Here is a 24,555-nt window from a genome sequence, read left to right as displayed (position 1 = left end):
AATCTATGATAAACTACACAAAAGGAAAAGAGGAGACAAGAAGCTATAAACAGATAGTACAGTCTAAAGAGCTAAGAAAATTACAAACTAAAGCGCTCTAAGAGCAGGAAAAAAGGGAATAAAAAAGCATGATGAAACTAGCTAAAAAAAAACGGACCAAAAATCTTTAGCAAATCAAAATGACTCATCTTCAGAGGGTACAAAGAAGTCAAGGAATAAGGCAATACCTAACAACCTGGGACAAGATGGCTGGAAGTACACGAGGAGACGACATACTCTGGCAACAAGACAGGGGAAGACGAGGGCCATACACACATGAGGGAGGGTGAGACAGGTGGACACAATCAGGCAATCAGGAACTACATCAGACAAGAGGAAGGGCAAATGACCTGAAACTAGGAAGAGGATCAGACTTTCAACATAAAACAGGAAGTTCGCCGGAAAACCCCAGGACAGGAATTCCCTCACCGCTGTGTGACACTTTGTCTCAGGGTTTTGACAAAAGCCATTCAAATCTAAGCACTTAACGTTGGCAGTTTATTAAAAATGTTTGGAAAAGCAACCGATTGTTCCCACAATCTGCCGCATGGGTGAAATCCGCATACTGCCACAACACATTCATTTAACCTCATTCAAATATTACAATTAGAATTAAACATGGCACCATAGCGACACCGTAGCTTTGTGATGTGGCTTTTGTGAACACAGCCTGCCGGGACTTAAGACCTCGTTTTAATTCTTCCACCCTCTGTAGCCTTCGTTCCGTGTCCATGTTATTGTGCGGGGCTCCCCGCAGCGTTTTGTTGTTAAGGCGGCCGCCTTAACAACAAAGAGCCACCGCCTAAAGTCTTAAATAAAATTAAAAAACATTTTTTTTCTTTTGTGTCCTGTCCAGCTTCTCAGGCAGATCATATACCGTATTTCCTTGAATTGCCGCCGGGTCGCTAATTAATTTAAAACCTCTTCTCACTCCGGCGTTTACCAAAGACATGCGGTAAAGGCAAGCATGCGCTAATTAATTTAAAACCTCTTCTCACTCCGGCACTTACCAAAGGCATGCGGTAAATTTAGGCCTGCGCTTAAAAATTTGAGTGTGATGTAAGGATACCATCATGAAAAGCACATTTAATAAAAAAAACGTTATTATGGTCTTACCTTTACTTATAAATGAAGTCCATGCGCAGCTCCTTCTGATCAAAAGCATCGATAACTTGTTTATAGAAGTCTTCCTTATCTTTCTTCAGTTTTAAAAGTCTCTCTGTCTCGATGGAGATCTTCCTTTGTTACCTTCTGCTTCCATTGAAAGTCCAGTTTAGAAAACTGTTTTATTTTAGATATGTAATCCCCCATGTTAAAAGTGCAAGCGAGAGGAAAAAATAAACCATCGCTGCTCACTCTTGCTGCTTGTCACTTCTTCTGCAGCCGAGTAGTCGCAAGAAGGATCACTAGCGCCCTCTACCACCAGGAGGCGGGAGTCATTTAATGACTCATATTTGACACACGCAGCTACGGTATATTAAAAAAACATAGCTGCTTACTGTTCTTTTTAGCATATTCAATAGCTTGGACCTTAAATCCTACTGAATAGCTCTTAATCTTCTTCCCTTTATGTGATTTCAAATTAATGAAATCAGCCTCCTCCATTTTGAAAATAATGAAAGGTGAAGTGTCACTCGTGACGTGACGAGTTTGACCCGGTGTGAATTTTAGGCATATACTAATTATTTGGCGAAACGAGTTTGACCCGGCGTTAATTCTAGGCAGGCGCATACTATATACCCGGCGGCAATTCAAGGAAATACAATAGTTGATGTAGATGCCCATATCGGCTGTTCAGATTTACTTCACAAAAGAGAAGTGTAGGATACTTCTTTTGTCACCTTATTTGTATTTGACCTTATTAAATGTATTTATATTATCATTTGGTGCTAAGCTAAAGCCTTAAAGGGGAACATTATCAGCAGACCTATGTAAGCGTCAATATACACCTTGATGGTGCAGAAAAAAGACCATCTATTTTTTTAACCGATTTCCGAACTCTAAATGGGTGAATTTTGGCGAATTAAACGCCTTTCTGTTTATCGCGCTGGAGGCGATGACGTCAGAATGTGACGTCGCCGAGGTAACACACCCACCATTTTCATTTTCAACACATTACAAACACCGGGTCTCAGCTCTGTTATTTTCCGTTTTTTTGACTATTTTTCGGAAACTTGGAGACATCATGCCTCGTCGGTGTGTTGTCGGAGGGTGTAACAACACTAACAGGGAGGGATTCAAGTTGCACCACTGGCCCCAAGATGCCAAAGTGTCTGCCGCCAGACCCCCATTGAATGTACCAGAGTGTCTCCACATTTGACCGGCGATGCTAAGGCAGACATGGCACAGAGATGTATGGATAATCTGCAGATGCATTTGCAACGATAGTAGGGATGCAACGAAATGAAAATTTGTGGCCGAAGGCGAATAAAATTTAAACGCTTGGCCGAAGGCCGAATACCGAATAATGAATGCAGTTTTTCACAATTTTTTAAATATTGCATAAATAGCCTAGAATAAATATTTAGACATGTTTTTCAAATAAAGTAATTTTTTTATTGAATATTGACATTTTTTAAATATTCCAGGAATCTTTGCTTTTCAAAAAAAGCACAAAGTTTTTCATTTATATTAGGCCTTCAAACAAAACATGCATTCCAAAAAAAATAAAGTGCATTAAAGTGGATAAACCCACAACAAATGAATGATTGTCCTTTTGGCAAAAGTCTGCTTAGCCACAGTAGATATGCTAATAATGTTAACAGAAGGCTTAAGTAAATCTCAATTAAGAGTGTGCTTGTAACCTCATACACTTATACAGGTAGCCTACACAACAGGCTAATAATGTAAACAGAGGCCCCACTAAATCTCAATAAGTGTGTGCTTGTAACCTCATACACTTATACAGGTACACAACATATCCCAACATCACCGCCTCACTACACGTTGGTTGATTGCGTCACCGCGTCAAAAAATTGCGTCACACGCCACTATTCGGCCTTGTTTTTAACTCATTCCACCGAAGGCCGAATGTGGCTTTTTTTGCCATATTCGGCCGAATATATTCGGTTACCGATTAATCGGTGCATCCCTAAACGATAGTCAACGATATCACAAAGGTGAGTTTTGTTGATGTTGACTGCCAGCTAATCGATGCTAACATGCTATTTACCGGCGGTGCTAAAGCAGACATGGCACAGAGATGTATGGATAACCTGTAGATGCATTTGCAACTATATCACGTTTCCTTCCACCCACATTTAATGCAAAAAAAAACACTTACCAATCGACGGATTTAAGTTGCTCCAGTGTCAAAAGATGCGAAAGTCCTGATCGTTTGGTCCGCACATTTTACCGGCGATGCTAACGCAGCTATTCGGCCATGCTATGGCTATAAATGGTGTCAATAGCTATTCGCTCAATAGCTTCAGTTTCTTCTTCAATATTTTCGTACTCCAACCATCTGTTTCAATACATGCGTAATCTGTTGAATCGCTTAAGTCGCTGAAATCCGAGTTTGAATCCGAGCTAATGTCGCTATATCTTGCTCTGGTATTCCCATTGTTTGTTTACATCGGCAGCACTGTGTGACGTCACAGGGAAATGGCCAGTGTCTTCGCAGAGAGCCGAAAATAAGGCACTTTAAAGCTTTATTTAGGGATATTCCGAGACCGGTAAAATTTTGAAAAAATAAAAATAAAAATACAACAAGCCACTGGGAACTGATTTTTATTGTTTTTAACCCTTTGGAAGTTGTGATAATGTTCCCCTTTAACAAGCTGCACCGCTTAGTTCTGCCTCTGCCTCTGTCAGTACATCTCTGCAGCGCCCGGCATTGTCCCGCCCACACAACCATCCGATTGGTTACACGCAGCGCGGTGAAAACCAATCAGCAGTGCGTATTCGTATATTGCCATTCATACGGAGTGGAAAACACAACCAAAAATTGTAGGTTTCTTCACGCGACCAAGCCGGCCTACTTCACCACAGTCTGTAGTCTAGTCAGGCAGCGATGAGATGGAGACGGGATGGTGGCGACAGGCCAAATTACACTGTTACTTACACCTACAGAGCACCTGTCTCGGGCAACGCCCCCTTCCTTCTGGCTAGGCACACCACCATAACTAACAGATATTCTGTTGTCTTTCTTAGACGTTTCATAGTACCTTCTTAGATTATATTCTTTCATTGCAGCCATACTTTCTCCACAAAGACATGTACTCTGCTTCCCACTTGGCTTGACACCCCCTGTTCTCACCGTCCACCTTCCGTTTGGCCATTATTTGGGAGGGAGGGGTGGCTGGAAAGTGGATATCTGCCCTGAATGCTGAGGAATAATGAAACTGAGGCCCACTTGCGGCACTGCAGTGACTTGGCGGACGAGGAATGGAGTATTGGTGCGTGCAAAACGAGGCCTGTGGGCCGGCTCTAATGCTAATCAATCATAGATAATAACATCCTTGACTTTGACACCTTGGGACGAGAAGATCAGTTCTTCATCCGAAGCAGGAGCATCGAGATAAATTCATAGTTTGTGCATGTCGCTCACATTCATGTTTGTTTGTTTTTTTCTTGCAGGCTATCTCACGCTGGCAATGAGCTCAAACTTTTTTTCCCCCCAGCCTGTTTTTTTGGACAGTGATCAGGTCTCACTGAGAGGGAGAGGGATCTAGAAACACGGACTCTGATGGTGCTCGTCGTTTGCTCTGTCTGCTGTTGGTGAGGGAGACAGTCTCCCAGGTCCCCTGCTCCCCCCCTTCCCCTTAAAACAGCTGCTCGTGTTGCTAGGCAACCCGGCACTTGTGGCTGCCTGGCAACAGAAGCTTCATCTATTCCAGTCATGCCTGCATGAAGCCTTTGCAGTCGTCCTCCTCCGACGCCGCGCCAATTGGTTGCTTGAGGGTGAACGCTGGCGGACACGGCTCGTCCAGACTAGGAGGCAAAGGTCACCTGGAGCGTGTGCGACTAATGGCATTTCTAAGAATGTGGCGCCATTACTTTGTCAACTTCTACAACAGGGGTGTCCAAACTATTGCTTTTCCGGACTATAAGGCGCCTAATGAATGGAATAATTCTGGTTGTGCTTACCCACCTCAAAGCTATTTTACCTGGTACATGGTGAAATGATAACTGTGACCCGTAGATGGCAGTCACACATAAGAGATACGTGTAGACTGCAATATGATGGCAGCCACACATAAGAAATAAGTGTATACTGCGATATGATGGCAGCCAACCATAAGAGATACAGTAGGTGTAGACTGCAATATGATGGCAGTCACACATAAGAGATACGTGTAGACTGCCATATGATGGCAGTCACACATAAGAGATACGTGTAGACTGCAATGTGATGGCAGTCACACATAAGAGATAAGTGTAGACTGCAATATGATGGCAGTCACACATAAAAGATATGTGTAGACTGCAATATGATGGCAGCCCCACATAAGAGTTACGTGTAAACTGCGATATGATGGCAGCCACACATAAGAGATACGTGTAGACTGCGATATGATGGCAGCCACACATAAGAGATACGTGTAGACTGCAATATGATGGCAGCCAAACATAAGAGATACGTGTAGACTGCGATATGATGGCAGTCACACATAAGAGATACGTGTAGACTGCAATATGATGGCAGTCACACATAAGAGATACGTGTAGACTGCAATATGATGGCAGTCACACATAAGAGACACGTGTAGACTGCAATATGATGGCACCCACACAAAAGAGATAAGTGTAGACTGCAATATGATGGCAGTCACACATAAGAGATACAGTAGGTGTAGACTGTAATATGATGGCAACCACACAAAAGAGATAAGTGTAGACTGCAATATGATGGTAGCCACACAAGAGATACGTGTAGACTGAAATATGATGGCAGTCACACATAAGAGATACGTGTAGACTGCAATATGATGGCAGCAACACATAAGAGATACGTGTAGACTGCAATATGATGGCAGCCACACATAGGAGATACGTGTAGACTGCAATATGATGGCAGTCACACATAAAAGATACGTGTAGACTGCAATATGATGGCAGCCCCACATAAGAGTTACGTGTAAACTGCAATATGATGGCAGCAACACATAAGAGATACGTGTAGACCGCGATATGATGGCAGTCACACATAAGAGATACGTGTATACTGCAATATGATGGCAGTCACACATAACAGACACGTGTAGACTGCAATGTGATGGCAGCCACACATAACAGATACGTATAGACTGCAATATGATGGCAGTCACACATAAGAGATACGTGTAGACTGCAATATGAAGACAGTCACACATAAGAGATACGTGTAGACTGCAATATGATGGCAGTCACACATAAGAGACACGTGTAGACTGCAATATGATGGCAGCCACACAAAAGAGATAAGTGTAGACTGCAATATGATGGCAGCCACACATAAGAGATACGTGTAGGTGTAGACTGCGATATGATGGCAGTCACACATAAGAGATACAGTAGGTGTAGACTGCAATATGATGGCAACCACACATAAGAGATACGTGTAGACTGCGATATAATGGCAGCCACACATAAGAGATACGTGTAGACTGCAATATGATGGCAGCCACACATAAGAGATACGTGTAGACTGCGATATGATGGCAGTCTCACATAAGAGATACAGTAGGTGTAGACTGCAATATGATGGCAACCACACAAAAGAGATACGTGTAGACTGCAATATGATGGCAGCCACACATAAGAGATACGTGTAGGTGTAGACTGCGATATGATGGCAGTCACACATAAGAGATACAGTAGGTGTAGACTGCAATATGATGGCAACCACACAAAAGAGATACGTGTAGACTGCAATATGATGGCAGTCACACATAATAAAGTCTTTTTGTGGCTTTTCAGCAATTTTCTTTTTTCCTCCCGCTCTCGCTCCAACTCTCCTACAGCTCCAACTCCCACTCCGACCCTTCTCTCCTCCCGGCTGCTGCCTTTTAACAGAGCGACGGGTGATTAGATAACCATCTACGCACCTGTTGCTGATTTCAAAGCCGGTCCTTGCACACCCTGCTTCGCTGCAGGTCCGCAGGCCACACCCCCCTCCACAGGGACACTCCTCCTCTATTTCTGATATAAAGTAGCGTAAAGTTCTTACTTACATATCCGTCAGTAAACTTGCCATGAAAGCGCTAAAACATACCGGTGTAGTGAGTTTACATTAGTCACCCAAGGAACTTTAGTTATTAGAGAGTTCCGGTTGGATCGTTTTCGATGGGACACATTTACGGTGTTGTTGTTTCACTAGTGAGCCACGGGTGAGGAGACGCCGCTCCGTTGTTGATTGAAGTAAAGTCTGAACGTCATTGAAACAATTAGCTCCATCTTTTGACACTTCTTCCACGAAGATGACGTAGAAAAGACGCTGTCGAAGTGGAGGCACGTAAATAAGACCGCCCACAAAACAGTGCATCCTGAAGCGACTGTCAGAAAGCGACTTCAAGATCATCTATGCAAAGTTTTGACCAAAGAACAACCCATCGCATGTTATGCAGACCACAAGGAAGTGTTAACATTTAAAAAAAAAAATAATAATAATTATATGCTAATAATAATTATATGACTCCTTTAATATCGTAATATCGCTAAAATTCGCTCCATTTTGTCCACTAAAGACGCCGAGATCATTATTCATGCGTTTGTTACGCCTCGTCTCGATTACTGTAACGTATTATTTTCGGGTCTCCCCATGTCTAGCATTAAAAGATTACAGTTGGTACAAAATGCGGCTGCTAGACTTTTGACAAGAACAAGAAAGTTTGATCATATTACGCCTGTACTGTATATACCTTTATATACATATATACATACATATATACCTATACTGTATATACCTTTATATACATATATACATACATATATACCTATACTGTATATACCTTTATATACATATATACATACATATATACCTTTACTGGCTCACCTGCACTGGCTTCCTGTGCACTTAAGATGTGACTTTAAAGTTTTACTACTTACGTAGAAAATACTACACGGTCTAGCTCCAGCCTATCTTGCCGATTGTATTGTACCATATGTCCCGGCAAGAAATCTGCGTTCAAAGGACTCCGGCTTATTAGTGATTCCTACAGCCCAAAAAAAGTCTGCGGGCTATAGAGCGTTTTCCGTTCGGGCTCCAGTACTCTGGAATGCCCTCCCGGTAACAGTTCGAGATGCTACCTCAGTAGAAGCATTTAAGTCTCACCTTAAAACTCATCTGTATACTCTAGCCTTTAAATAGACCTCCTTTTTAGACCAGTTGATGTGCCGCTTCTTTTCTTTCTCCTATGTCCCCCCCTCCCGGTCCGATGACCATGGATGAAGTACTGGCTGTCCAGAGTCGAGACCCAGGATGGACCGCTCGTCGGGACCCAGGATGGACCGCTTGCCTGTGTATCGGTTGGGGACATCTCTACGCTGCTGATCCGCCTCCGCTTGGGATGGTTTCCTGTGGACGGGACTCTCGCTGCTGTCTTGGATCCGCTTGAACTGAACTCTCGCGGCTGTGTTGGAGCCACTATGGATTGAACTTTCACAGTATCATGTTAGACCCGCTCGACATCCATTGCTTTCGGTCCCCTAGAGGGGGGGGGTTGCCCACATCTGAGGTCCTCTCCAAGGTTTCTCATAGTCAGCATTGTCACTGGCGTCCCACTGGATGTGAATTCTCCCTGCCCACTGGGTGTGAGTTTTCCTTGCCCTTTTGTGGGTTCTTCCGAGGATGTTGTAGTCGTAATGATTTGTGCAGTCCTTTGAGACATTTGTGATTTGGGGCTATATAAATAAACATTGATTGATTGATTGATAATGCGCCTTATATATGAAAAAAAAATCGAAAATAGACCATTCATCGGCAGTGCGCCTTACAATACGGTATCTTGCGTGACTTTTCTCATCCACAATCTTGAACTATGAGGACTCAAACCATGACCTCCACCTCACATTAAGGTGCAGCGTTGGACGGTTATTGCTCAATCCACCTCAGAACAAAAAGGTTGCCATGGAGGCTTTTAATTCTAGAAACAATTCTCAAGGCAAAACGCCCCGACACGTCCCGACAGGTAGAGCGCAAAACTCACACATCCCTCGCCTTGGCAGGCTTCCTGGAAGGTGTGGCGGGGAAGGGCACATGCCGTCCTGATCCCAGCGAGGATGTTTTTTATGATTGGGCGCTGGACCTAATCAGTCGACATTAGCGGCGTCAGTGTGGATTCCGCAATGTTAAGTCTTTAAATCCTCGGTGGCAAAGGGCGACATTGCACGCCAACAATGTCCCGTTTCACACGCGCCGCAGCTCCGTGGGCCGGGATCAATGCGGGGATTTGGGAACAACAACAAAACCAAGCACTTTGTTTTTTTTTTATAAGTGAGGTATTTTAGATGGACAGAGTGCCAGGCGGGGTCACGACAACAACCTCAAGCTCCTTCTGCCTCACACTATTGAAATACCGTATTTCCTTAAATTACCGCCGGGGCGCTAATTATTTTAAAACCTCTTTTCACTCCGGCACTTAACAAAGGCATGCGGTAAATTTAGGCCTGCGCTTAAAAATTTGAGTGTGATGTAAGGATACCATCATGAAAAGCACATTTAATAAAAAAAAAAAAAGTTATTATGGTCTTACCTTTACTTATAAATGAAGTCCATGCGCAGCTCCCTCTGATCAAAAGCATCGATAACTTGTTTATAGAAGTCTTCCTTATCTTTCTTCAGTTTTAAAAGTCTCTCCGTCTCAATGGAGATCTTCCTTTTTTACCTCCTGCTTCCACTGAAAGTCCAGTTTAGAAAACTGTTTTATTTTAGATATGTAATCCTCCATGTTAAAAGTGCAAGCGAGAGGAAAAAATTAACTCTTGCTGCTTGTTGTCACTTCTTCTGCAGCCGAGTAGTCGCAAGAAGGATCACTAGCGCCCTCTACCACCAGGAGGCGGGAGTCATTTAATGACTCATATTTGACACACGCAGCTACGGTATATTAATAAAACATAGCTTCTTACTGTTCTTTTTAGCATATTCAATAGCTTGGACCTTAAATCCTACTGAATAACTCTTAATCTTCTTCCCTTTATGCAATTTCAAATTATTGAAATCAGCCTCCAGCCCCAGGTGCATGTCTTTGGAGGTGGGAGGGGCCTATCCCCAGGTGCATGTCTTAAGAGGTGGGATGGGCCTATCCCCAGGTGCATGTCTCTGGAGGTGGGAGGGGCCTATCCCCAGGTGCATGTCTCTGGAGGTAGGAGGGGCCTATCCCCAGGTGCATGTCTCTGGAGGTGGGAGGGGCCTATCCCCAGGTGCATGTCTCTGGAGGTGGGATGGGCCTATCCCCAGGTGCATGTCTCTGGAGGTGGGAGGGGCCTATCCCCAGGTGCATGTCTTTGGAGGTGGGAGGGGCCTATCCCCAGGTGCATGTCTTTGGAGGTGGGAGGGGCCTATCCCCAGGTGCATGTCTCTGGAGGTGGGAGGGGCCTATCCCCAGGTGTATGTCTCTGGAGGTGGGAGGAGCCTATACCCAGGTGCATGTCTTTGGAGGTGGGAGGGGCCTATCTCCAGGTGCATGTCTTTGGAGGTGGGAGGGGCCTATCGCTAGGTGCATGTCTCTGGAGGTGGGAGGGGCCTATCCCCAGGTGCATGTCTTTGGAGGTGGGAGGGGCCTATCCCCAGGTGCATGTCTCTGGAGGTGGGAGGGGCCTATCCCCAGGTGTATGTCTCTGGAGGTGGGAGGGGCCTATCCCCAGGTGCATGTCTCTGGAGGTGGGAGGGGCCTATCTCCAGGTGCATGTCTTTGGAGGTGGGAGGGGCCTATCGCTAGGTGCATGGCTCTGGAGGTGGGAGGGGCCTATCCCCAGGTGCATGTCTCCGGAGGTGGGAGGGGCCTATCTCCAGGTGCATGTCTTTGGAGGTGGGAGGGGCCTATCGCAAGGTGCATGGCTCTGGAGGTGGGAGGGGCCTATCCCCAGGTGTATGTCTCTGGAGGTGGGAGGAAGCCGGAGTACCCGGAGGGAACCCACGCAGTCACGGGGAGAACATGCAAACTCCACACAGAAAGATTCCGAGTACGGGATTGAACCCAGGACTACTCAGGACCTTCGTATTGTGAGGCAGATGCACTAACCCCTGCCCCCCCGCGCTGCCCGTTATTTAAACATGAATAGTATAAGTCAGTAAACAGCTGGACAAGGCTTTAAGATGTTCCTTCAACATTATTGTTTTAGGAAATGTGAGTAGTGACATAATGTTGTGGTTAATTTAGCACGAAAACACTTCAGGGAACACATTATTGAGTGAGTCAGCAACATCCCTTCCAGAGTGCAAGACAACCGCAGAAATAAAAGTAAGGAATTGATTTTTGTTGTTCTGTTTAATATTTAATGATTTCATTTACCATGTACTTGATGTGTTATGTGTACGACGTGACCGACTCGCCATCATTCGCGCACAAACGAACGGACCCGGCGCCTCCAGTATTTCTTTTGAGTTGAGTTGTCGACGCAGTGAATGATCACTCTTCTACTCCAGTGAGCAAACACAGTCAGGGGTTAAGATGAATACAAAACCAAACAAACATCCCCCGGCCTCTGCTGGATTAGTGATAATACAGGTTGAGACCATCAGCAGAGTCAGGAAAGTAAGCGGACCAATCAGCATTCTTGGCGCGGCTGCAAGGGGGTGTGGCTTGGATGAGAAAGCTTGTGAACAATAGAGGCAGTTCTATCAGGACTGGTCTGAACTTTGTATTCCGTTTCCTGCTTGCCATTTTCTTTTGGGGGACCCATCATACCAAGAAGGTTAAGATCATTTTAATTAAATCCTAACTTCGTTTTGTATGAGGTCAAGCGTTTCTCAGGCAATCACAATTGACTTTGTGGATTATTTTTGATAGTGTTTTTATTAGGGGTGTCCCAATACCAATGATTCATTTTTGATCCGATATGATATCAGCAGGAAACATGGATAATTATGTTCTTTTGTAGCGTGGAATGTTAGAAAAGGTTTGATCAAATAAGATTAGCCAAACAGAAAACAACGGTAGGTATGAAAAACACCAACCTATCGATTATCAACCGTCTAGAATGGACTTATGCTGTCTTAAAAGTTGAAGTGGAGTGGTAAGTTGTAAGTAAGTTGAATGATGCGGACACTTTTGTTACTGGATACATTCCAGTAAGCTTCAGGCTTAGAGACTTTGTATTAGGGTTGTACGGTATACCGGTAGAAGTATTGTATGGCGGTACTAATGACTCAAAAACGGTACTATACCCTGTTTGAAAAGTACCGGTTCCCGGGCATGACGGCACGAGCAGAGGAGCATGTTCAGCAGCGCACACACACGGAGTACTTACAAGCAGAGACAGTGTGTACCGTATTTCCTTGAATTGCCGCCGGGTATATAGTATGCGCCTGCCTAGAATTACTGCCGGGTCAAACTCGTTTCACAAAATAATTAGCGCATGCTTAGCATTACCGCCGGCTCAGGATTAACGCCGGGTCAAACTCGTTTTGCTAAATATTATTTTTATTAGCGCATGTCTACAATTTCCGCAGGGTCAAACTTGTTTCGCAAAATAATTAGCATATGCCAAGAATTTCCGCCTGGGTCAAACTCGTCACGTCACGAGTGAAACTTCACCTGTCATCATTTTCAAAATGGAGGCTGATTTCAATCATTTGAAATTGCATAAAGGGAAGAAGATTAAGAGCTATTCAGTAGGATTTAAGGTCCAAGCTATTGAATATGCTTAAAAGAAGAGTAAGCAGCTATGTTTTATTAATATACCGTAGCTGCGTGTGTCAAATATGTGAATTGTGAATGTGTGAATCATATTTATATAGCGCTTTTCTCTGGTGACTCAAAGCGCTTTACATAGTGAAACCCAATATCTAAGTTACATTTAAACCAGTGTGGGTGGCACTGGGAGCAGGTAGGTAAAGTGTCTTGCCCAAGGACACAGCGGCAGTGACTAGGATGGCGGAAGCGGGAATCGAACCTGCAACCCTCAAGTTGTTGGCACGGCCGCTCTACCAACCGAGCTATAATATGAGTCATTATAAGACATGGGGCGGCATGGCGTAGTGGGTAGAGCGGCCGTGCCAGAAACCTGAGGGTTGCAGGTTCGCTTCCCACCTATTAACATCCAAATCACTGTCGTTGTGTCCTTGGGCAGGACACTTCACCCTTGACGCTCACACTGGTGAATGAATGATGAATGAAGGATAGGTGGTGGTCGGAGGGGCCGTAGGCGCAAACAGGCACCCACGCTTCTGTCAGTCTACCCCAGGGCAGCTGTGGCTACAGATGTAGCTTACCACCACCAGGTGTGAATGAATGATGGGTTCCCACTTCTCTGTGAGCGCTTTGAGTATCTAACAATAGAAAAGCGCGATATAAATCTAATCCATTATTATTATTATTATTATTATTATTATTATTAAATGACTCCCACCTCCTGGTGGTAGAGGGCGCTAGTGATCCTTCTTGCGACTACTCGGCTGCAGAAGAAGTGACAAGCAGCAAGAGTGAGCAGCGATCGTTTATGTTTTGCTCTCGCTTGCACTTTTAACATGGAGGATTACATATCTAAAATAAAACAGTTTTCTAAACTGGACTTTCAATGGAAGCAGGAAATAATAAAGGAAGATCTCCCACCTCCAAAGACATGCACCTGGGGATAGGTTGATTGGCAACACTAAATTGGCCCTAGTGTGTGAATGTGAGTGTGAATGTTGTCTGTCTATCTGTGTTGGCCCTGCGATGAGGTGGCGACTTGTCCAGGGTGTACCCCGCCTTCCGCCCGATTGTAGCTGAGATAGGCGCTAGCGCCCCCCGCGACCCCAAAAGGGAATAAGCGGTAGAAAATGGATGGATGGATCCATTGAGACAGAGAGACTTTTAAAACTGAAGAAATATAAAGAAGACTTATCGATACTTTTGATCAGAAGGAGCGGCGCATGGACTTCATTTAAGGTAAGACCGTAATAAAAAAATGTTTTTATTAAATGTGCTTTTCATGATGGTATACTTACATCACACCCAAATGTATAAGCGCAGGCCTAAATTTACCACATGCCTTTGGTAAGTGCCGGAGTGAAAAGAGGTTTTAAAATAATTAGCACATGCTTGCCTTTACCGCATGCCTTTGGTAAAGGCCGGAGTGAGAAGAGGTTTTAAATTAATTAGCGCCCCGGCGGCAATTCAAGGAAATACGGTAGACAGAAAAGGGAGAACCGATGCATTTTGGCTTAAAAAGTGACGATAAAGGTGAAGTTATAACACTGAAAAACCCTCAGGAAGAGGTGCTTTAAGACACCATCCGTCCAGTCTGCAGTGTTTTAGCTACTTCTACTACATCACTAATCCTTGCCTCCATGGCGACAAATAAAGTAAGTTTCTTACATGTATCATTATCACTGGAGGAAGAGGAATAGCTAAATATGTTTCACTCCACACCGTAGGAGGATACGATAGCTCACAGCCATCACAATGTAAACAAACGCCACTGTAATGATACAAAGTACAATATCGTATCTAGTCGATACTACTATGATTACATCGATATTTTTCACCGTCACAAAATCTTTTCTCTTTTTTAAATATGTATATTATGTTTATAAACACAGGAAATATGTCCCTGGACACATGAGGACTTTGAATATGACCAACGGCGTGGCGCAGTGGGAGAGTGGCCGTGCACAACCCGAGGGTGCCTGGTTCAATCCCCACCTAGTACCAACCCTGTCATGTCCGTTGTGTCCTTGAGCAAGACACTTCACCCTTGCTCCTGATGGGTGCTGGTTAGCGCCTTGCATGGCAGCTCCCTCCATCAGTGTGTGAATGGGTAAATGTGGAAGTAGTGTCAAAGCGCTTTGAGTACCTTGAAGGTAGAAAAGCGCTATACAAGTACAACCCATTTACATTTACTATAACTACTTGATATCGGATCGATACCGAAAGGTGTGGTATCATCCAAAACTAAAGTATCAAAGACAGGAAGAATAAGTGATTATTACATTTTAACAGAAGTGTAGATAGAACATGTTAAAACAGAAAATAAGCAGATATTAACAGTAAATGAAGTACATTAATAATATTTTTTTTTACAGTTTGTCCCTCATAATGTGTACAAAATAATAGGTGTATAAATGACACTATATGTTATTGCAGATTAATTAGGAGTCCTTGTTTGTTTACTTACTACTAAAAGACAAGTTGTGTAGTATGTTCACTATTTTATTTAAGGACTAAATTACAATAAGAAACATATGTTTAATGTACACTAAGATTTTTTGTTAAAATAAAGCTAATAATTTAATTTCTTGTGTGGTGCCCCTTATTTACAAAAGTACCGAAAAGTATGAAAATACATTTTGGTACCAGTACTAAAATATTGGTATCGGGACAACCCTACTTTGTCAGTGTAAGTAATATACAATTATGATGATGTGATTCTTGTTTAAAGGGGAACATTATCAGCAGACCTATGTAAGCTTCAATAAATACCCTGATGGTGCAGAAAAAAGACCATTTATTTTTTTAACCGATTTCCGAACTCTAAATGGGTGAATTTTGGCGAATTGAACGCCTTTTTGTTTATTGCGCTGGAGGCGATGATGTCAGAATGTGACGTCGCCGAGGTAACACACCCACCATTTTCATTTTCAACACATTACAAACACCGGGTCTCAGCTCTGTTATTTTCCGTTTTTTTGACTATTTTTTGGAACCTTGGAGACATCATGCCTCGACGGTGTGTTGTCGGAGGGTGTAACAACACTAACAGGGAGGGATTCAAGTTGCACCACTGGCCCCAAGATGCCAAAGTGTCTGCCGCCAGACCCCCATTGAATGTGCCAGAGTGTCTCCACATTTGACCGGCGATGCTAAGGCAGACATGGCACAGAGATGTATGGATAACCTGCAGATGCATTTGCAACGATAGTCAACGAAATCACAAAGGTGAGTTTTGTTGATGTGGACTGCCAGCTAATCGATGCTAACATGCTACGCTAATCGATGCTAACATGCTATTTACCGGCGGTGCTAAAGCAGACATGGTACAGAGATGTATGGATAACCTGTAGATGCATTTGCAACTATATTACGTTTCCTTCCACCCACATTTAATGCGAAAAAAACACTTACCAATCGACGGATTTAAGTTGCTCCAGTGTCAAAAGATGCGAAAGTCCTGATCGTTTGGTCCGCACATTTTACCGGCGATGCTAACGCAGCTATTCGGCCATGCTATGGCTATGAATAGCGTCAATAGTTATTCGCTCAATAGCTTCAGTTTCTTCTTCAATACTTTCATACTCCAACCATCTGTTTCAATACATGCGTAATCTGTTGAATCGCTTAAATCGCTGAAATCCGAGTTTGAATCCGAGCTAATGTTACTATATCTTGCTGTGGTATTCCCATTGTTTGTTTACATTGGCAGCACTGTGTGACGTCACAGGGAAATGGCCAGTGTCTTCGCAGAGAGCCGAAAATAAGGCACTTTAAAGCTTTATTTAGGGATATTCCGAGACCGGTAAAATTTTGAAAAAAACTTCAAAAAATACAAAAAGCGACTGGGAACTAATTTTTATTGTTTTTAACCCTTTTGAAATTGTGATAATGTTCCCCTTTAAATGTGCTGTTTTAGACTTCAGTATTGTCATACTTGCCAACCCTCCCGAATTTTTCGGGAGACTCCCGAAATCAAGCGCCTCTCCCGAAAACCTCCCGGGACAAATATTCTCCCGAAAATCTCCCAGTTTTCAGCCACAGCTGGAGGCCACGCCCCCTCCAGCTCCATGCGGACTAAAGTGAGGACAGCCTTTTTTCACGTCCGCTTTCCCACGATATAAACAGCGTGCCTGCCCAATCACGTTATTCCATACGAGGCATCCGGCATACCGCTGATGAGCATGGTGCAGATGGAGAAGATCTTCTTGGCGTCCGTGTTGGCGCACACGTTTAAAGCCGACGCTAGGGTGAAGTAGAGGGCGGCGTCTTACGAGCTGTGCACCGACGGGCCGCCAGCCGTGTTGTTGACGTAGGGCAGTGGTCCCCAACCAGACTAGAGATAAATTGTATTATTATGTTTATCTTACAGGCTTCACGGTGGCAGAGGGGTTAGTGCGTCTGCCTCACAATACGAAGGTCCCATAGTCTTGGGTTCAAATCCAGGCTCCATGCACCTGGGGATAGACCCCTCCCACTTCCAAAGACATGCACTTGGGGGTAGGCCCCTCCCACCTCCAAAGACATGCACCTGGGGATAGGTTGATTGGCAACACTAAATTGGCCCTAGTGTGTGAATGTGAGTGTGAATGTTGTCTGTCTATCTGTGTTGGCCCTGCGATGAGGTGGCAACTTGTCCAGGGTGTACCCCGCCTTCCGCCCGATTGTAGCTGAGATAGGCGCCAGCGCCCCCCGCGACCCCCCCAAAAAAAGGGAACAAGCGGTAGAAATGGATGGATGGATGTTTATCTTACCTAAAAATAAATATATTAATTTTTTTTTTTTTTTAAACTACGGTAAATACATTTTTACTATATTTTGCTAAAAACATCAAAATTAATTGTATTTTTATTTGTATTTTTTCTGACTCCTTATTACATCCAGCCATAGAATTATACATTAAAATAAACATATTTGAAGTAATTTTAAATGATCATAATAATTCATTTAAAATGACCACATTTATTTATTAAAATAATTGCTTGTTTATCAACAACTTGAGCATTTTATTCATTATTACCGAGGATGTCGTAGTGGTTTGTGCAGCCCTTTGAGACACTAGTGATTTAGGGCTATATAAGTAAACATTGATTGATTGATTGATTGATTACATTGTGAAGCTCTCAGAAGCCAAGTTATGTTATATTCCTTAATACTTATTAATGCAAGTTTGAAGTATCAATTATCTAAACACAGTTTTGTTTGCATATTTTCAGGATGTAGATATATATATATATATATATATATATATATATATATATATATATATATATATATATGAAATACTTGACTTGGTGAATTCTAGCTGTAAATATACTCCTCCCCTCTTAACCACGAAATCGGAGGTCTCAAGGTTGGCAAGTATGAAAATTGTTCAGTTACTATTGTGTATGTTGAGCTTGTGTGCTTAGCCGTTGTGTAGCTGCGAGCTCCTATAGCAGGGTTCGGGAACCTTTTTGGCTGAGAGAGCCATGAAAGCCAAATATTTTAAAATGTATTTCCATGAGAGCCATATAATTTTTTTTTAACACTGAATACAACTAAATACGTACATGTATAAGTAAGACCAACATTTTTTGAGTATATGAAGTCTCGCATCTTTTAATAACATTGTTATTTTTAAGCAAACAAATAATTAATAAAATACTTGTTGAAAAGGTGCGGTAAAAAACGGATGGATGGATTAAAATTAGGGCTGGGCAACGATTAAAAATTTTAATCGAAGTTAATCGCACTATTTCTCTGATTAATCGCGACTAACTGCATTGTATACGCAAAGCCCAATAATGAATTCAAAAGTAGTGTGTAGTGCACCTTTATTGGAATATTCTCCCACATGAACAAAAGCGCCAAAACATTTGTTGTGCAAACACAATTTAAATCAGTCCTTGTTAAACAGTAGCAGTTAAATAGCATATTTGATGAAAATCAACTCAAAAAATGTAAATACAAACATTTAAGCTTATTGCCACTGCCAGGGTATTGAAGTTATCCTGTTTGTTATGGAAAATAAATATAATCTACATACAAATCTCTGAGCCACAATCATAACATCTGAACAGGCAATTTCTGAGGTAACAGCAGAAACATTTTTTTTTTATCAGGGATCTTATGTTTAAAAAACCTATATTATAGGTAGTGGGCTGTTTTAGGGAATTTTTGATCAAATTATCCGTAGTAGCAATATTAATAATGTTGTGTTTATTCTGCGTAGTGCACTTAAAATAATTATGACCATATCTAGGAATTGATATGATGGGAATTTTCCGATTGTTTGCTTGGTGCTTTGATAAACTGAACGCATCATATACATGGTACTATATTGTGATGTTATGAGCCTGGGAAAAAAAGAACTACCCTACTCAGCATGCGACAAGAGTGACGAGCATGCGCGGTAGCCCGGTAAAGGTTGTGTGTCGCCATGACGGCATCTTGTATGTTGTGATATGCACGCTCTGAAAGCAAACGTTAAGAACTCAGCCAACACGCCTGGTCAGCATTATTCATAAATAGACAGACAACACATATACTCCGCTGCTTCACAGGCCGCTGGATGTAGCCGGCAAAGTATTCCCATGCTAGCTAGCCGGTCTAGCAAGCACGCGTCATTCAGTCCAAAACGGCCCGATCTATCCACATCCAGAATTGTCTGGCGGTCGTAAGTGATCCCGGAGTGACCACGCTGTAAGCCAGCCATGAAATTTGCACAATTGTCCGGTATTTTTGCCAAATGTTCCATCTTTACCAAGAGCCCCTCGACGCCATCTTGTAAAGAAAAGGCGTTAACAAAATAAAAGCATGTAAACAACATACGCAAATTTGCGATAAAATAATTGTCGGCGTTAATAGAGTGATGAGTTAACTCATAATTAATGCACTAATTTGCCCACCCCTAATTAAAATGCATGAGAATGTTTTGTATTTTGAATGTTATTTTTAACACTGTGATTACCAGCGGAACTATTCATTACTTATTGTGTTAAGTAATGTCAGCTAAGATTTATCTGAGAGCCAGATGCAGTCATCAAAAGAGCCACATCCGGCTCTAGAGCCACAGGTTCCCTACACCTGTCCTATAGTATTCAATGTTTACCTATTGTAAATGACTTGACGATGACAGAAGTAATGATTGACCTTATGCGTGCTTATTGTAGGACATTTAACTGGCTGTCCTGATTTGAATAAGTAAACACGCTTCAGGACATGCAAACCCATATAATCCTGTACATGTTTTCATTGTTGATATCAGACTGATATCAATTTCGGAATCAGGACACTCCTTGTTTCTACCACAAAGGTTGGTGAAGTGTAGCTATGGTGAGGTCGTCCGTCCCCTGCAAGCGGCAACCCTCTAGGAAACCTTGCTATTCTTCTGCTTTTTACGGCAAATCATGTAGACGAGCGACAAACAGGACGTCCGCGTTCCCGCTTGTTGAGTCGACACTTGTGCGCTTACCTTCAGACACGGCGTGAGGTTTGATGACGCAGCACGTGCAGTCCGAGTAGAGGGCCGTATTAGGCGGACCGTGGCAAATCGCCGTGGGGAAGAAGAACTCCAGCTCCTGTGTGATGCAAACACAACACTTTGAAGATGTTGGAATGTGGGCATTCAGTCTAAACAGGATGGAAAGAGGAGAGATAGACCGATACGTTTAACCAGGGTTGATAATGGTTTTTAGTAGTCAAGGAGGCGGGTAACCAATATTTGGAGCCGGTATTCATTAGCAGTGACGTTATTCAGACTCAAGACTTAAACAAACTTTAAAGATCGACAAGGGGAAATTGTTCCACACAGTAGCTCAGGAAAGGATAATGCACACAAGAGCACAAAAAAAGAGGGTGAAAAGAAAAGGTATAAAGTAGACTACAAATGTACCATAGTAGCAATATAAATATTAAAGCTGCAAGCAGCGATGGACGAGACAGCTTTGGCTGCTGCCCCCGCGACCCAAGCCCAGATAAGCGGTAGAAGATGGATGGATGGATTATTACACAGATAAAAAGCTGTATACACATGTGACATACATCAGTCAAATTTGGTGAGTTTTGAAGCATGTTAAGGGGGTCAAATTTAAGTACCCAAAATAATGACTCGACAGAAAAAGAAATTCAATCGGAGCATAAACAAAGGAGGAAACGGGATTAAAACCCGATGCTAACCGCTCATTGAAAATACATGGGTACGGCTAGTAGCTACTATTAGCAAACAGATAGACTTACTAACTCGGCGTAATATCTTAACATCGACACACTCTCTCGTTGCAACTCGGCCCTGATGGGGCAACAATTAGTTGTAAAATGTTGGACTGTTGTTTTTACGATATGTAGGCAAACGACATCTTTAAAACATACCGGTTTAGCTACGGCACCTGGCAGCCATCTTGGTATAGACGATCACAGCCCCTCCCGCACGAATGTTGGTGCGTGCGCACCAGCAGCAGACGGTACGGGAAAAGAAGACAAAAAAACTGTCTCCCTCACTGTGTCTGCGCACGGCGTCCATCTTTGAAATGGTTTTCAGCGCAGTGGTTCTTTGAAGGCTGATAAAATCAAAACCGTAGCAGTAATAAAAACTCTTTCATCAACTTTTAATCAGAAGGGTTCAATCTCTCTCCTGTGGTGGTTTGAAGCCGACACGACAAACGCGCTCAGAAGAGATAATGTTTGAAAAAAGGTGACCGGATTTTACAAAACTTTTGTTTAGAAGGGGGAATTGCAAACTTCCTGTTGATTTTTGCTGTGAGTTGTCAATATATGAAATGTAGGTCTAAATGTGACCTACATAGGAGTTTTTGTTTCATGTCTCTACGAAATTCCTATTGGAAGTTACAGGCAGTTTTGTCTGTTTGGTTCCTAGGAGCAGTTTTGTCTGTGTTTTGTTCCTAAGGGGCGCTAGAGCGCAATTTTGAGTTTTGGGGTTAGGTTTTTTGATTAGATTGCAATTTTTGCCAGTCCTGATGTGTGTGTCCAGTTTGGTGAGTTTTGAAGCATGTTAAGGGGGTCAAATTACAGCTCAAAGAGGCAAAGGTGAGTGTTTTTACAAAACTTTTGTTTTGAAGGGGGAATTGCAAACCTTCTGTTGATTTTTGCTGAAGGATGTCAGTTTATGAAATCTAAGTCTAAGTGAGACCTACATAGAGGTTTTTGTTTCATGTCGCTACGACATTCCTACCTGAAGTTACAGGCAGTTTTGCCTGTGTTTTCTTCCTAGAAAGCGCAATTTTTAGTTTTGGGGTTAGGTTTTTTAATTAAATCGCAATGTTCGTCAGTCCTGATGTGTGTGTCAAATTTTGTGAGTTTTGAAGCATGTTAAGGGGGTCAAATTACAGCTGAAAGCTGCGGAATTATAAGAAAGAATAAAACGCTAGAAATTCAATAGGGTCCTCTGTCCCAAAGGGACATCCATCCCATCCCATCCATTTTCTACTGCGTATTCCCTTTTGGGGTCGCGGGGGGCGCTGGCGCCTATCTCAGCTACAATCGGGCGGAAGGCGGGGTACACCCTGGACAAGTCGCCACCTCATCGCAGGGCCAACACAGATAGACAGACAACATTCACGCTCACATTCACACACTAGGGCCAATTTAGTGTTGCCAATCAACCTATCCCCAGGTGCATGTCTTTGGAAGTGGGAGGAAGCCGGAGTACCCGGAGGGAACCCACGCATTCACGGGGAGAACATGCAAACTCCACACAGAAAGATCCCGAGCCTGGATTTGAACCCAGGACTGCAGGACCTTCGTAGTGTGAGGCAGACGCACTAACCCCTCTGCCACCGTGAAGCCTCCAAAGGGACATTCGGTCCCTAATAACATATGAAGACAGTAAGGGCCATTCAATGTGTATTCTTTCTTTGCATGATAGTCACTGAAGGCATCAAAACTATGACACCTGTGAAGTGAAAACCATTTCTGGTGACTACCTCTTCAAGCTCATGGAGAGAATGCCAGGAGCGTGCAAAGCAGTAATCAAAGCAAAGGGTGGCCATTTTGAAGAAAGTAGAATACAAAACATATTTTTAGTTATTTCACCTTTTTCTGTTAAGTACATAACTCCACGTGTGTTCATTCATAGTTTTGATGTGACAATCTACAATGTAAATAGTCAAGAAAATAAAGAAAACGCATGGAATGAGAAGATGTGTCCAAACTTTTGGCCTGTACTGGACATCAAAATGCCAAACATTGGCCCGGCTGATAAATCTGTCGATCTCTGAAGAGTACATCAGACTATAAAGTGCTTTAGTTGAACAAGCACAGAAAGAGGATATTAGGATCATAAAGTTCCTTACCCTGGCGGCGGCAGCCAGGGATTCCGAACCGTGCGCCACGTCTCTGCCGTCGTCGGTTCCGAACAGCGCGCGGATGCTCTGTGGCGCCTCCTTCCGGGCCGCCGCCACGTCGGAGGGTCCCAGGAGTTTCCTCCAGATGGACACGGCGTTGTCGCCCATCAGCTCCAAGGCAACCACGGGGGCGGAAGACACCAGCTGCACCAGGGAACTGAGAAGCCAAGCATCACCTTATTAGACCAAAAAGGTAAGGTAGTGCGCCAACATATTTAACACCAAGCCGGGACGCCATTGAGACATGAACACATGAAGTCTGCCTAGCAACAAGTGAGCAGGAAAGACAATGCCTATTACTTTGGAGAAACTGGTTCTGTTGCTTTTAATTTGTTTTTACTGAAATATTTTAGGCCTCAAATTTTTACTTTTTAAATTCAAGGCAAGTGTTGCCTTAAAGGAGGCCTCATATTTTAGGGCACCAAGGCAAGTTAGAAGGGCACCAAGACAAACATTATTTTCTTTCGAGGCATATGCCAAAAAGTTTATACCAAAATGTTCTATTTTGGTTTCATCTGACCACATGAAATTCTCCCAATCCTCTGCTGTATCATCCATGTATCCATTTTGGTATAAACTCTACTGGTCGTGTTTGGAGGAAGAAGAATACTGAGTTGCATCCCAAGAACACCACACCTACTGTGAAGCATGGGGGTGGAAACATCATGCTTTGGGGCTGTTTTTCTGCTAAGGGGACAGGACGATTGATCCGTGTTAAGGAAAGAATGAATGGGGCCATGTATCGTGAGATTTTGAGCAAAAACCTCCTTCCATCAGTGAGAGCTTTGAATGCTTGACCAAATATTTATTTTCCACCATCATTTACAAGTATATATATTTTTTAATTCCTACAATGTGAATTTCTGGATTTTTTTCCACATTCTGTCTCTCACAGTTGAAGTGTACCTATGATGAAAATGACAGACCTCTGTCATCATTTTAAGTGGGAGAACTTGCACAAATGGTGGCTGACTAAATACTTTTTTGCCCCACTGTATGTGTATACACATACACATACATATACATATATACATATATATATATACATATATATATATATACATACATATATATATATATATAAATATATATATATATATATATTATATATATATATACATATATATAAATATATATATAAATATATATATACACATATACATATATATATATATATATACATATATATATACATACACACATGTATGTATATATAAATACACATACAGTATATATATATACATATATATATATATAGACATATTTATATGTATATATACACACATATGTATATATATATACACATATATATATACACACACATATATATGTGTATATATATATATACACACACATATATGTGTATGTATATATACATACACACATATATGTATATATTT

At 42.6% G+C, this 24,555-nt stretch overlaps 1 protein-coding gene across 1 annotated transcript in view; it reads right to left on the bottom strand.

The window, feature by feature from the left end:
• nme7 (NME/NM23 family member 7) overlaps window positions 1-24,555 on the bottom strand; it is an 86,259-nt gene that overhangs the window by 42,518 nt on the left and 19,186 nt on the right. The window contains exons 6-7 of the mRNA XM_061888310.1: window positions 23,105-23,312; window positions 20,269-20,374 (exon numbers count right to left, since the gene is read on the bottom strand). Coding sequence (XP_061744294.1) covers window positions 20,269-20,374; window positions 23,105-23,312 — 314 coding nt within the window. The remainder of the gene's footprint in view (window positions 1-20,268; window positions 20,375-23,104; window positions 23,313-24,555) is intronic.

Source organism: Nerophis ophidion, linkage group LG26, assembly GCF_033978795.1.
Source record: "Nerophis ophidion isolate RoL-2023_Sa linkage group LG26, RoL_Noph_v1.0, whole genome shotgun sequence".
NCBI classification, from domain to species: domain Eukaryota; kingdom Metazoa; phylum Chordata; class Actinopteri; order Syngnathiformes; family Syngnathidae; genus Nerophis; species Nerophis ophidion.
The sequence above is the reverse complement of the archived record's forward strand: the minus strand, read 5'-3'. Positions and strand labels throughout refer to the sequence as shown.